At 34.5% G+C, this 14766-nt stretch overlaps 1 protein-coding gene across 5 annotated transcripts in view; it reads left to right on the forward strand.

Annotated features, from left to right (window-relative positions):
- The window catches only part of LOC121298311 (calcium uptake protein 3, mitochondrial-like), a 49956-nt gene that overhangs the window by 27578 nt on the left and 7612 nt on the right, over positions 1-14766 (forward strand). For 2 of the 5 annotated variants that reach the window (XM_041225369.1, XM_041225378.1), the window contains exons 5-12: positions 1594-1641; positions 3254-3336; positions 5711-5782; positions 6884-6925; positions 9669-9761; positions 11355-11449; positions 11825-11996; positions 14226-14334. In XM_041225369.1, the coding sequence (XP_041081303.1) occupies positions 1594-1641; positions 3254-3336; positions 5711-5782; positions 6884-6925; positions 9669-9761; positions 11355-11449; positions 11825-11996; positions 14226-14334 (714 nt within the window). The remainder of the gene's footprint in view (positions 1-1593; positions 1642-3253; positions 3337-5710; positions 5783-6883; positions 6926-9668; positions 9762-11354; positions 11450-11824; positions 11997-14225; positions 14335-14766) is intronic. The other 3 variants (XM_041225385.1, XM_041225395.1, XM_041225405.1) reach the window with 2 other exon arrangements.

The raw sequence follows: 14766 nt of genomic DNA on the forward strand, positions 1-14766 counted from the left end.
CTGAACTGCCACAACAGCATTGTCCCGCCCGTTAACAACACAGATACACACTCCTGATTTGCTGGTACAGTACTCCCTGACCTCCCAACTCCCACCTAATAGGCTCTAGGTAACTGTCAGTAAATGTACTACATTCAAACCCCAAAAAAACACAAGAGTATAGTGCTTCAAATCGGAGCCTCTCACGGCGTCGCTTCTAAAATCCCTTAAATCATGTAATAAAACATTGCAGCGTTTGTAAAGCATAGTATTATTAATAAAGGCCACCCTCTTATAATCAATGCCCTCATTTAAGGGCTGCAGTCATTTTGATCAATTTAAAGTAAAAGCTGCGGTACCAAATTCGAAGTAATACAGTGTGTGTGTATGTGTATATATATATATATATGTATATATATATATATATATATATATATATATATATATATATATATATATATATATAATTAGTGCTGGGATGAACACAGGATTGTACTGTATGTGCCTTTGTTTTACAGCAAGATGTTACAATATGTAACATGTTCAAGTAAAAAAATATCCCAGTAAATAATATGTTGTGTAGGCCTTCCTTTACACCAATGAATTAACTACAAAAAAAAGTATGCCAAATAGCAGTTCAAGTTAAATGTTGTTTTGTTCATTCCTGAAATAAATAGTACATTTTTTTTCTCCCCTCTTGCCATCGCCATTTCTTCGCAGTAAACGGTGGCTATCGACACGTTTTCTTAAAGTAATAACATGAGGTTTGCTTGTGCCTTTTTGTAGCTGAACAAGCAAACGAAAACTGAAATTTAACTTTAAACACTTCAAATAAAACAAACGTGGAAATGGTATTGTAAAATAAAGTTGGGAAAACTCACCATTTTGGTCCTCGTTTATTACATTCCAGAAAGTCACAACAAAAAATATATAATATATATATAAATCATTACACAACATTTCCAGCAAGCTGGGCACTGTTTAAGCGAGGTATTTCAGTGTGACATGCTTGCCGTTTTTTTGAGATTCAGACTCGCTCTAAAGCAGCACAATGCGTTTTTGACCCAGATGGCATTCCATAGAGATCACTATGCATGTGTGCGCATAATCTGGTTTGTTTTCTTTTTGCTGTCTAAAACCTTTTAAACAGAGACTCGAGAGCTGCTGGGTTGATCTTGTGCCAGGGTTTTTGTAATATATTAATCTTGCATATCACATGGAGCTGTTTTTCATTTTCCATTGCCACTGTCGCGCAACTTCTGGTGAGGTGGTAAATAAGTGCATGGTATTTTTGTCAAATACGAACATCTGATTTTTGTATCCGAATACATGTCCCAGCACTAATATGTAAAATAGAATTGTTAAAATGTGTAGTGTCATGTCCCAGGGATACATGTGACATCATACAAATCGGTATGGCATTGGTCTGCATTACGAGAGAGACGTAAAAAGCCATTTATTGTGGTTGGGCAAAACAGCTATCATATTTGACACACATTCAGTGTAAAATGTAATAGTTTATAAAAAGAAGCTGTGGATAGAACATTATCTTATAAAATGGCATTTGAGTCCAGAAATTTGATATGTATTTAATTAAATCATGGTTTGTTTCAGGTATTATTGCCTACACTGAATATCTCTTTCTGCTGTGCATTTTAACAAGTGAGTATGTATAAATGTTAAACTACCCACACATTTCAGTTTCATCCTTTACACTTTTGTTATCTTTGTGCTTGGTCATCACCTAGCTGATTGCTTTAAGTCTAGATTTTTCTGTCCCACAGCAATACAGTGTAATTCATTGTACACTTGCCTTAAGTAGCATCTATCATGGGGACACAAAATGTCATGTTTATATACTAAAATATACTAAATTAGTATAGCTGGGAATTTGTGCCAGTGGTCCTATTTCTGCAGGCTACCGACCACACCAGGGTTGAGCGACCACCTAGAAGTAAGTAAAGTCTCTGAAACCTAATTCATTGAGCAAGATTTGTTTTAGAACATGAAAAAAAAAAAAGCCTGTTGGCTCCATGAATTTTTTCAAAAAGACAAATACAGGGCTTAACATCAGCTTCCTGCAAGACTTACATAAAGAAGTTCCAGAAAGTCCCGGGTGAATTAGCATCTCCTGAAAAATGTGTTGAACTCGTATGGACTACCGTATAATGGATACCCAACAGCAACAAAATATATAACCACATTCTACTGGCGAGAGCCTTGCACTGTCACTGCGAAATTCGGATTCAGGTCTTTATTATTATTATTATTATTATTATTATTATTATTATTATTATAATAATATTATGTAGTGGGAAATGTGGGTGAATTGGGTAGCCTGTTGTAGATTTACTAGCAGTATTTAAAAAATGTACTGTACTAAGCATTTTGACTGAGTCATTTCTATATCATTAACCTAAAGTGCTGGTATTTTAGCTTCGATCTTAGACTATAAGACTTTGATCTTAGACGGTAGGAAAAGTTGCATATATTATATATGTACAATGTATAATAAATATATGTATGCAGTCAGAACATTTTTAGCAAATAATACAAAGCTAGTACACAGCCCTTTCTTGTGAAATGTTGTTTTTTGTTTTGTTTCCCATACTTTATTGCTACATTTTTTTGGTGGCCAATTGAGGCAGGCTGCACTTATAGTGCTTCAATAGAACCTAAAAACTTTGTTGAAACCCAGTTTGAGAGAGCTGGCAGATATCAATTGTCACGTTAGTCCAAATTGGAATTCAGACAGAGACATTTAAATATACCTTCCCGTGTTTTTATATTAATTTGGTTATTTGCATTTGGAAGGAGTTTCTCTCCCTAAAAGAAAACAACAGGGAAACCCACACTTCCCGAAAGGTACAACCAAAACAGCGCGAGAAAAAGTTGACTACTTTTTATTTTTCCATGAAAACCTTGCCATTTTGTACATTTTTATAATCTTTAAATGCTGTCAATGCAAAACACTTACTGATCAATCTGCCATTGCACCACTGTTTTTAAACAGAACAACTAGGTGGGGCATCTGCTATTAATTTGATACCATGGATTGTTTGTTACAATCTTGTGCATGTACTTGAAGAGGAAAATCTATTCAGAGATATCAAGATATTTAGTAACCAAAGGGTTAGAGCTGGTTAAACTTGTATTCTTCTTTCCCAATGTGTCAAAAAGCAATGTGTTTTTTTGCTGCCAGCTGTGTATTTGTTTAACCCCTTGTTCTCTGCTTATCTGATACTAACAAAGGTGTTTTGTATTAATCTTTTAGAGCCTCATGCAGGCTTTAAGATAGCTTTCAAGATGTTTGATGCTGATGGCAATCAGATGGTGGACAAAAAGGAGTTTTTAGTGGTATGTATGGTGTGTATATATATATATATATATATAATATACTATATATAGTATATATATATAGATACCTATATATATATATATTATATATATATATATTAGAACTCTTGAAAGTATGTACAGGGCTTTGAAAAAATCGGATGACTGATATCATAGTTTACCATTTGTTAAAATCCGATGTAAATTACACAGTCACAGTCATATTATATATATATATCATATATATAATCTATATATATATACACACCATATCCATATCTTATATATATATATATATATGTGTGTGTGTATGTATGTATGTGTGTATATATATATATATATATATATATATATATATATATATATATGTGTGTGTGTGTGACATCTTATATGATATATATATATATATATATATATATATATATATATATATATATATATATATATATATCTACTGTCCTACATGTCTGACACAATGTTAATACATTTCTCAGTGCAGTATGTTATTGACATATGTTTTTTAGAGCATGTGGGATGCATTATTAATTATACTTAAATGCAACATTATATTGGTCATCTTTATAAAATGGGAATTTTAAATACTCTATCCTGATTGGTCAAAACATATCACCATGGACCGGCACTTCTTTTAAATGAAATAGAATTTTAAAAAAATATATAAAAAAACAAACACTGTAGCCAAAGCCATATTCAAATGTATCGCAATTAATATGACTGACCAGCTGTATGTAAATTTTGACTTTTTGGACGAATATGAATCATCCACCAATAACACCAATGCAAGTGTTGAAATAAAACACCAAAAAGTAAGTAGCCATCTTGAACTTACTGAAGCGCAGCTAAGGGACATCGGAAAAAGAAAAGAAGAAAAAAATACTCTTAAGGAACACTGCCTGGGCATCGGGTGTCCTGTTTGACTGGTTAAAACAAAAATCGTTATTTATTGATTTTAAAGTATTTCATCTGCCACTGCTGCATATTTTATGCCAGCGTCCATAGTTTAGAGTGGCAGGACTATTCAGTTTCAAGCTATGTCAACTAGAAGCTGGTCTAAACCAGCCACACTAGAATGCAAAGTGAGTTTGATTAGTGACCTGGTATTCCAGAGTGCTAACAACGCATTTATTTCCACTGTAAAGTGGGACTGCAAATCCGGTATGGATACCACCTGCCACAACCCCCAGATCACACAGGACGATTTACAAAATTGAAAGCTTCTTTCTTGTTTTTAATCAATTCAGTGTATGTAAAAATATGTTTTGCTTTTAATTATCTTTCTTTAATGCATTTTTGTTTTTAATTTTAAAAAGCTCTAAGCGACTTTTTTCTTAGGTCAGTCTTGGAAGGAATAAATACTTTTTTGTTAATCAAAAAAATGTTCTAAAGTGCTCCCAAGTGGTGCATCCGGTAAAGGCACTCTGCGTGGAGTGCAGGATGCGAACTATAGCCTGGACGTCCACTGCGACCATGGACGAGAGCTCCCAGAGGGCGGCCTGGGGGTGGGGGGGCCTCAGGTCGGCCAGGGTGTCCTCGGCTCACCATGCACCAGTGACCCATGTAGTCTGGCTGGGCACCTGCGGGCTTGCCTGTAAGCTGCCCATAGCTGCATTGTCCTCCGACGCTGTAGCTCTGAGGTGGCTGCATGGTGGGTCTGCATTGTGAAAAGAAGCTGTCGGCTGACGGCACTCGCTTCGGATGACAGCTTGTGTTCGTCTTCGCCACTCCCAAGTCAGCGTCAGGGTAGTAGCTGTGAGCTGAGCCTAAAAATAATTGTCTATTCTAAATTGTGAAAAAGTGATTAAAAAAACAAACAAAAAAAACACTCAAACAATATTTGTTTTCTATTTAATTAACCCATTTTATAAGCTTTGCCTCGTGTCTTACAACACACCATGACTGTGGTGATATTAGAGTACAACACACATCAACCTTATTGCTTACTTAACAAATAAATATTGCTTGTTTAAATTTACTTTGTATGTTTCAAATTTTGTTTATTTCCACCATTTTCTGAACAGATTTTACTTTCACATTGCACTGAAACAGCCAAACTAAACACAATTTGTAAGCCCATATGAACTAAACTGTTTTGATTGAAATAAACCAGATTCAGTTTGGAGCCTTCATATATGTTTCATAACAAACCAAACCACGTTGGGTTTGAAATAAACTGCCCAGAAAAGTATGAATGGGCCCTAAAATGGCCTGACCTAATAATAAATACAAGTTATTTAAACATTCATTTTAGTTGATACAAAATACAATTGTGTATAGTTCACTACTGACTTTAGATGGTCACATGATATCTTTTAGGCAGAAAACAGTCTAATATAGTGCCAGGGTAACAAGTGATTTTTTTTTTATTTTAACTCAGCTGCAGGAGATATTCCGAAAGAAAAATGAAAAAAAGGGAAGAAAAGGAGATGCTGAAAAATCTGCACAGCTGGTAAGAATGATCACAGCAATGTGTTACCTTTTGATCTCTAAAGCAAGGATTTTAAAAGGTTCAGTACATGAGTTTACTTCTGGGAGCGTTATTGCAGTTTGACAGGTTTAAAATATAAAAGTTCAATTTGATTTATTCTGTATACATTGTTTTTACTAAAAGCCACATACAAGACATTTAAGTGATTCAGATTTATTCAAAACATGGCATCTGCATCTTATTTTAGTAAGGGATATATGAATTCTATTAAATAGTTAATTAGGTGTAATTTAAGCATTTTGTAAGTTCAAAAGATTAAAGTAAAAAAAAAAGTTTAATTACTTTTGAGCTGTTAAGCAAAGCATTTTAATTCATGACATAAATCAAACTATTTAAGTGCTTTCTTGAAAACACCAGAAAATCATGTAAGTTTGACAATGCAAAATAAATATATGTATTTAATAAACACAGTAACTTCAATATTTATGCATCTTGATTCGGTCTGTCTAGAAAAGAGTAAATAAGGCTGTTAAAGCACCACTTGCTCTTTGTGAATAAGCCCTAGATATGTAGTTCAAAGGATTCTAGGACCGGTGTTCAAGTGCTAGGTCCTTTTGATGATGTGGTGTTTAGTTTGGGTTTTGTATGCTTTTTGCTTTTGTGAGTGATTACAAGGGCTTAAACACATTTGTTTTTATTTCTGCTTTCTATGTCTAAATTGATTAGTCTTCATTTATTTACATTTTTTTTAAACTTAGTTAATTACCCCATGTTTGCATGCCAAAATATCCCATGTCTAATGAATTTAAACAAAATAAGGCATGTTGATTGAAATATTATTTACCAGAATTGTCTTTGGTAAAAAATACATCTGTAGGCATTCTGTAGGTCTTCCTGTTCAATCTGTCTATCTGTAGCTACACTCTTTTAACAGTATATGAAACTGTTCTCAAAGCACTGATATGTACAAGGACATGTGCTGGTTGTGTCTTTGATGTAATCAGTTAAATGTTGGACTAATGCCTTGCATGTTCTAACTTGTTTTATTTTCTTCCTTCTTCCTTCTTTTATCGCATGATGTATTCTGAAATCTGACTGCATCCTTCTTTTACTCTGTGTAAGAATTTGCAACTTTATGGATATCAGTTTGCTCCTATAAACAACGTATGTATTTCATGTTAAACTAATATATACTATCTACTATAATAATACTATATTCATAGCTGAAATGTGTTCATGTATGGGTGATGTTTTTAAATTATATTTTAATTTTAAATTTGTAGTATTTACTCGTGCTAGTAATTAAGTAAATAATGCATATACCCTCTTCAATCTAATTTTGTATATAAATGTGGCAGAGTATTTAAAGTTTCTTATCTACAAGTAATGTGCCCCAATCTTAATGTACAGTATAGGTGATTTGTGGAAATACCGTAGAATGCTTTTTTGTCAACTCTGTTTTGTTGCAACTTGCAGTTAAGTTTCAAGGCAACTACCACTACCACCTGGTAGACATTTTGTCAGGTTGCACTGTTGTATAGATAAGCTTCTGTACAAAATGTCATCTAGGTTATACTTTTAAGACATCTTCAAGTCTCAGTACTGCTACAAGTACTTGTTTTATCATCTTCTTATTGTCCACCCAATTATTTATTGTAGGGGTTCTCAACCTTTTTTTAATCACACTGCACCTTAGCAATTTTATTATTTTTTTTTTACTTGGAGCCCCCTCCACCACCACCACAACAACAAGAATTTTAAATCAACCAATCACAGTGAAGTATTTGCTAAAATACCACTACATCTTATCCTGTGTACAGGTGTCATCTTGTGCATACAACATCACACCTAATTCCAATGTTGAAAAATCAAAACAAACAAACAAAAAAAAAACACACATGCCTGGTACCTTTTTTAAAATGGATCATCTTATTAACTTCACTTTTACTTCAATTTTGATAAACTTAGTTTTTCGGAAGAAAATCTTACCATAATTACTACAGACTAAAAAACACATATTACTCTGGCTGTTTTTAATAAATAGTCTGTCATTAGCCAGTACATCACCACAGACGACACACTGAGAATGAGGTCCATCTTCAGTGCCAATAAAGGTAAATTAAGTTTCCAAGTAGCTTTCTTTGTATTTCTGGACTCTGTTTTTTAGACGATAATGCACCAACACAAGATGATTTTTTCCACACACCACAAACCGATCCATTTTATGTATTGAACAAGGGTACAGTGCGGTGGGAACAGAAATCACTGATTTCTTAAACATAAAATCGCCTGTTATTGGGTCTCTGCTTTATTAAGCACGGTTTTCCAGACTAAATAAGTCCAGTATCTTGGATAAAAACATTTTAATAAAAAATGTCCAGGTTTATAAGTAAAATTAACATTTAGACCTGTGTAAACTTTTATTTTGAAATTATTTTTTTGTACTGTAATTACTGTGGTATTAGAACACTGACCATGCCCATATTCAGCAAACTCAAAAATCACAGTTAAGAAATAACGTTTTTACAAAATGTATAACCTTTACTGCACGTTAGACAACCAATCAGCTCCCAGGAGGTAGAAATAAAATACACTATGATAGAAACCAACGTTCACAGTCATGAAAAATTGTGTTTTTTTTTTTTTCTGTCTTTTAAAATCTGTTAAACAAGAGCTCAAGTAACTCACCCCAGACCCACATGAAGGCTTGGTTTTCAGAAATGGGAACACTTCAGATCAGTCAAAGCTCAATCAAGGACCACTTGAAATGTAATGGCCATTGTCTTGCATTGAGAAACATGATTCTAACTGTAAAACAGGTGGTGTATATGTTACCTGTATCAACAAGTTTCTTTGAGACATGATAGCCAAGTTAATCTTAAAAGACCCTTGTAGGAGGAGCATTTTAGGACCACCATGCTTTGTTTTGAAAAGTGCTATGTTGTCTCTTTCTTTGTATTTTATGTTTACGTTTAAAACATAGTAACATTCAAGTATGTTTAAAACTTCAAGAATGAGTGGATGCAAATAATCTGAACATATACATTAAATTAGGCAGTTTAACATTACTTTTAAGCATCTATGATTGTCTCTTTAATTCATAACATTAGTTTTTGAGGCGCATAAAAACAAAAACCTTTTCATGCTCACATGACATTTCCATTTAAAAATGCAGTTGGGCTTTTCCCTATATATTATTATTATTATACATTTAGAGCTTTTATGATATTAGATAGGAATATCACTGTGCATTAAATGATATTCCCTTAATTAGCTGAGGCATAATGCCATAAATCTATCCCTGAAAATGATGACGCACATTGTAAAAGTGGTGTTTATCAGGTGTGACAGTTTTCATTTTTACCTGCAGGCAGAAAAGATTGTTAAGAAAAAAGAAAAGAAAATACCAATACAAAACCGAGCAAGTTACACATGTACATTTTTTTAGGATATATCAATTATTGCATTATTATTGTTGTTTTTCTTATCAAATAGGTTTACTATAAATCAATTACTGGTAAATTAACAAGCCACTCACAAAATACAAATCATCTTTGTCAGTGGTTTAATTTCATGGATGGTATCTGAACTTTTCGTGGTTGATTTCTGAGGTTTTGACAGGTTTCACTTGTCAACCTTATATTTCTGTTGATCGGCAGGTGGACTTTTTTATTTGTATTTTTTTATTGCCAGAGGTTTTAATATGGTATGCAATTAACCACCATCAGATTGTCCTTTTAAAGAAAATATTTGTACTTCCAGTAATTATCTGTAATCTTTTTTGTAAGGTATAATGCATTCCCAGTGTAGTCAGAGTAATCCGATGTTACATGCAGTGCAATATTTGTCTTCGTTCCTTTATTTACTTTGATAGTTCTAATAGTTATGCCTCTTAAAACTTCTACAGGTTCTTAAAGATACTGAGGAGTATGCCCCTAGAAGCTACTGGGATATACTGAGACGCAGCACAAGCCAGGCACTCTTTTCAGACCTTGCAGAGGTACAATATGCCTCTGTCTGGTCATTCTTTAGTTTTTTATTCAAATTTAATTTATTGATTTTTTTTTTTTTATTGATTTTTTTTTTTATAATTGGACCATTTTATAATTTATGTATCCGTTAAAACCCTAATTTCTTCATTGTAAACCCAATGTCATGTATTTAATTTCTTCACATCACAAACTGTTTTGATTGGATTTTGTTTGTTCCATTTCTAAAACGATAGTTTGTATTCCCTTTTTTAATGAGTTTCATTAACATTTATAATATATCGACTGTCTCTTGTTTGGTTTCATATTCTATTTTTTTCTGTCAGTTGTCCTGTCCAGTTCTTAATGTTCTGTGTTCAAAGCACAGACTGTGGAAGGGTGGAAACTAGAACTTTAAGGCCTCATGCCAGATGTACTGTGAGATTTATGAAACTAGTAGCAAATAAAATAAATATATTCTACCTGCTGCTTGCATGGCTGATATCTTCTAAAATGCATATTATTGTGTAACAAACAATATATCAGACTTTACAGGAATTTATTATGGAACACCAGTTCAGAAAGGATGTTTGATTGCCTCCTCTTATCTAGTGAAAGTATAATTTTACAGTACAACTTTACAGGACAGGCTGGGATTGCCAGGGATTGGAAATTGTATGATTTCAATTAATTCACCTGTTGTTGTTTCTCCAGAACTCTTTGGAGGAACAATATGACCATATTCAGGAACTTTCTAATGTTGTGCTATGTTATCTTTTTTTTCTTTAGGATCACAATTGAAATAATTTATTTGTAATTTATGAAGCACATTCAATTCAATTTAGCTCACTATGTTCATGTCTCTTATTTTAAACATTGTAACGGTATGATTTTTGGCTAGAGGTAGAGAAGGAGCATGATGTGGATAATTTGTAATGCTTTGGTTACATAGAAAGACAGTTTGGCAGTGAATACATTGGCATGAGTTGCTTTTTTGCAACTTGAACATGGAAAACAAACTGTTCAGCTTATGAACACCTAACATTTTGTGTTACATTTAGTGTAAAAATTGGTCTTGAATGCTATAACAGACTAATTGTGATTATCTGTGCTACATTTGTTTAACTTGTCAAGTAGTGTTTTCCAGATTTTTGGGAAAATGCTTTTGAGTATTCATGTCTTTGTTCTACATTCGGCAGAAAAAACACCACCACCAGATAATCGCACACTTAATAATATGTATATGCTGATAATGATATGTTGAAAATTAATTTGTTTGAATCTTGATTCCAGTGATTTTGTTTTTTATATTACCAACTACTGATAGAAAAGCAAACTAGTTGAATCCAATTCTGAAAAAAAAAATACTTTCAACCTAATTATTAGCAACTGTTGTTTTTCTGAACATGTTTTGGATTCTGTAACAAAGTAGTATATTTGTATTATTACATTTCAGTTATTGCTTTGTTTGTGCCTGTATATTTAGTGTGTGTATGCAATTAATATATTTGTTTGCATTCCTAATCATCTTGATTTGTGTTTCTCATTGTAATGTGTCAGGTCATTGATTATTTTCCCATTTCTGAAATCCCAATGAAAGTTTTCAAATCATCCTCTTTTTTCAGCGTGCGGAAGAGAGTATGATGGTAGACACGACGCTCCTGATGCACTTCTTTGGAAAGAAAGGGAAAGCTGAGCTCAACTATGACGACTTTTACAGGTGTGTAATTCTGCAAAAATGTAAAAAAAAATTAACACATGACATAAGACATGATGCCACTACAATGTTTCTGTAATACATTTTTTTTTTTTTCAGAATTCTTGTATTCTAGTAAATTCTGTAAACCTGACCAGGTCTGTCTGTGTTGGAGCTTTGGGTAATATTAAGAAAAATAAAGACTCTCATCATGCCACTGGAACTGCTGTAAATTATATCTGCACCAATTTCCACTATGCCACTGTTCAGAGATTGGTAGAAAGTAGTAGTTATATTAATATTGTCACTATAGAAATATATTGCTGTCTGCAGATTACTTCAGCTAAGGAGAAAATTGCCAATCATGTTTGTTTTTCCTTAATTTTAACTGATTTTTAGATTTATGGATAATCTGCAGACAGAGGTTCTGGAGATTGAGTTCCTAACCTACTCCAAAGGGATGACTACCATTAGTGAAGAAGACTTTGCTCGCATTCTGTTACGTTACACAAATGTGGAGAACATAAGCAGCTATCTAGATAGCGTACGGCAGAGGATTTCAGAAGAAAAGGTACAAGATACATGCTTTCTTGCTGTTTCACACTGTTTAAAGACTTTTTTTTAGACAAGTTATTTAGGAATGCTATAATACATTCTGTCAACTTTCCCGAAGCTTTTTGGTAAATATTTAAATTACCTGCAGTAACCTGAACGGCATTGCTAAACAATGGGCGGGGTTGTCAAGAAATAAATAAATACTGGTATATTAAATTATTCTAAAAAATGATGGCTAATTAGCATAAAGCAGGATCGAAGCACACACCAACTGCTGATTTTTACATGTAATCTTTTATCAAACATTCTGCAAATCTACAGGTAACTTACAGAAGCAAACAGAGAATAAAAAATAACTGATATTGTTTTGGTAATAAAACTGCTTTAGATTTACAAAAAAATTGGGTTTCCTTTTTTTATTATTATTATTATTATTATTATTATTATTATTATTATTATTATTATTATTATTATTAGTCATCGTCTCAGATGTTTAGTTACTTATAGTCATTTGTGTAGAGAATAGCCACCTGTTTAGGGCACTTTCAGCTCAACAGAGCTCTCACAGTAGTGACGTTCCAGAAACTTCTGAATTTGATGGCAGCAGCTTCCCAGACCCTTCCTTTGAGTCTCCTGCGCGTGCGCCCTCTGCAGGCCTGGTTCAGCAGCAAGGTTTTTCAGCCTATGTTGAACTGCAAACCTCTATTGACAGTGTCTTGTCACTGTCTAAAGGTGTTCTCTTGGTGGAAACAGTCTGCCCATCTACGCCTCGGCATAGCGCTGGGCAGTCTCATCTGAAGGGAGGTTGTCACCATGGGGCTAGGGTGCTGTGTGGAATGGCAGGGGGGTGCAAGGTATGGGGCAATTTTTGAAAGGGGCTCGGCGGCTTTGGCCACCTGTGAAGGACGTTGTTCCTTGCTGGAGGTTAAACGTGGCGCATAATGCACTCATGAATGCCCATGCATTCAGCTGAGTTAAAAAATATTTTTCACTCAAAGCGGCTGTCTTGCTTGCTATTACCTGCACAAAGCAGGTGACTGAGATTCAGGCATTCTCTATTGCAAAAGCCTGCTTAATTTTTACAGAGGCCAGGACAAAGGTTACGCTCCGTACCAACCCTGCCTTTTTGCGGAAGACAATCTCAGCATTTCATGTCAACCAGTCTGTGGAATTGGAGGCTTTCCATCCACCTTCTTTCCAGTCTGACAGGGAGTGACAGCTCCATACGTTCTGCCCAGTGTGGGCTCTAGCATACTACGTTAACAGGATGAAAAGTTGGAGGCATTCAGAACCATTTTTTGTTTGCTATGGGGATAAATCCTATGGTCAAGCCCTGTCTAAGCAGATGCTATCCAAATGGAGAGCAGACACAGTCAGGACTGCCTATGAGCTGGACAACTTGCCCCTTCCAGAAAAGCTCACTGCCCATTCCACCAGGGGCATAGCAACTCTGTGGGCTTTATTCCAGGATGCATCTGTCAAGGACATATGCAATGCAGCGGCGTGGGCTACTCCCCATACCTTACTAGGTTCTACAGACTGAATGTCGTGGATCCTCAAAACCCTGGCTTTGGAACTAGAGTGTTAATGGCGGCTTCTCAGTTAACCCTTACAACACAGGCGAAGAGGTGAGTTCTCCCTCAGTGTTTTAGCCCTAACTGAAAACATTTACGGGGTTTTGTGTGGTAACTCACAAGGCAACCTCTCGGCTTACCGTTGTAGCATTCCAGTCGTTCTCCAATCTTGCCGTTACGATGGCTTTGGTACACTCACCCATACGGTAATGGTTACATTTGGTACTTGATAGGGAACATTAGGTTAGTATCATAAACCTGGTTCCATGAAATAGGAATGTAGCCATTCAAGCCTTCAAGGTTGCTACCTCCATGATTGCAGCAGGCTTGAAGGAAAAATGCTGCTGAGATCTGCGAGCACAGTACTTTAATGCACTCGGAGGTGGGCCATGACTGCAGCACCACTCTGCAAGCAGCTTTGATATATCTTATTCAGGTTTCGGGTCTTTAAGAGGTAAATACCCATATGGTAATGGTTACATTTCTATTTTGGCACCAGGGTTATGATAATAACCTAATGTTATCTGATGTTCAGACATTTCACTTCTTGTAGTTATTTGGTTCCAGTATTTACCGCATGTTTTCTCAAGCTGATGATGTTATTACTATGTAAAACTTCCCTTCCATTTAAAAATAAAATTTATTTTTTATTTTTTTTATTTTTTATGTAGGGTCTCACATTTGATGAGTTTAGATCATTCTTCCAGTTCTTGAACAACTTGGAGGATTTTGCAATTGCAATGCAAATGTACAATTTTGCAAACCGATCAATTGGACAAGGTATGGTGAATTTTTATTTTATTACATTTTCTTTTAATGGGTTTATCCTGATAAAGGAAAACATAGTTTTAACTTTAAATATTTTCTATTCCATCTGTATGTTTTGACATTTTTGTAAAGCCACTTACAGCATTTTTTTTTTTTTTGCATTTGTTACAGGAATATTTTAAATACTGTGGTGCCGAGTAGCTGAGCCATGTAAGGCTATATCTTTAGAATTATACCCCCTAATTGAGACTTTGCATAATTATTTGTTACAAAACATCTGTTACACGCTGAATATAGCACACGGTGGCCCACTAACCCTGGATTGACAAATCTATTGAAACCTGTATCCTTGGAACTCATTTCTTAAATCTGATGATGCTGTGCATGGATGTGTTAGGAATTTTGCTTGTAAACTCCTCACACATGTCTTGACAAAGGACAAGC

Source organism: Polyodon spathula, chromosome 2 (assembly GCF_017654505.1).
Source record: "Polyodon spathula isolate WHYD16114869_AA chromosome 2, ASM1765450v1, whole genome shotgun sequence".
Lineage (NCBI taxonomy): Eukaryota > Metazoa > Chordata > Actinopteri > Acipenseriformes > Polyodontidae > Polyodon > Polyodon spathula.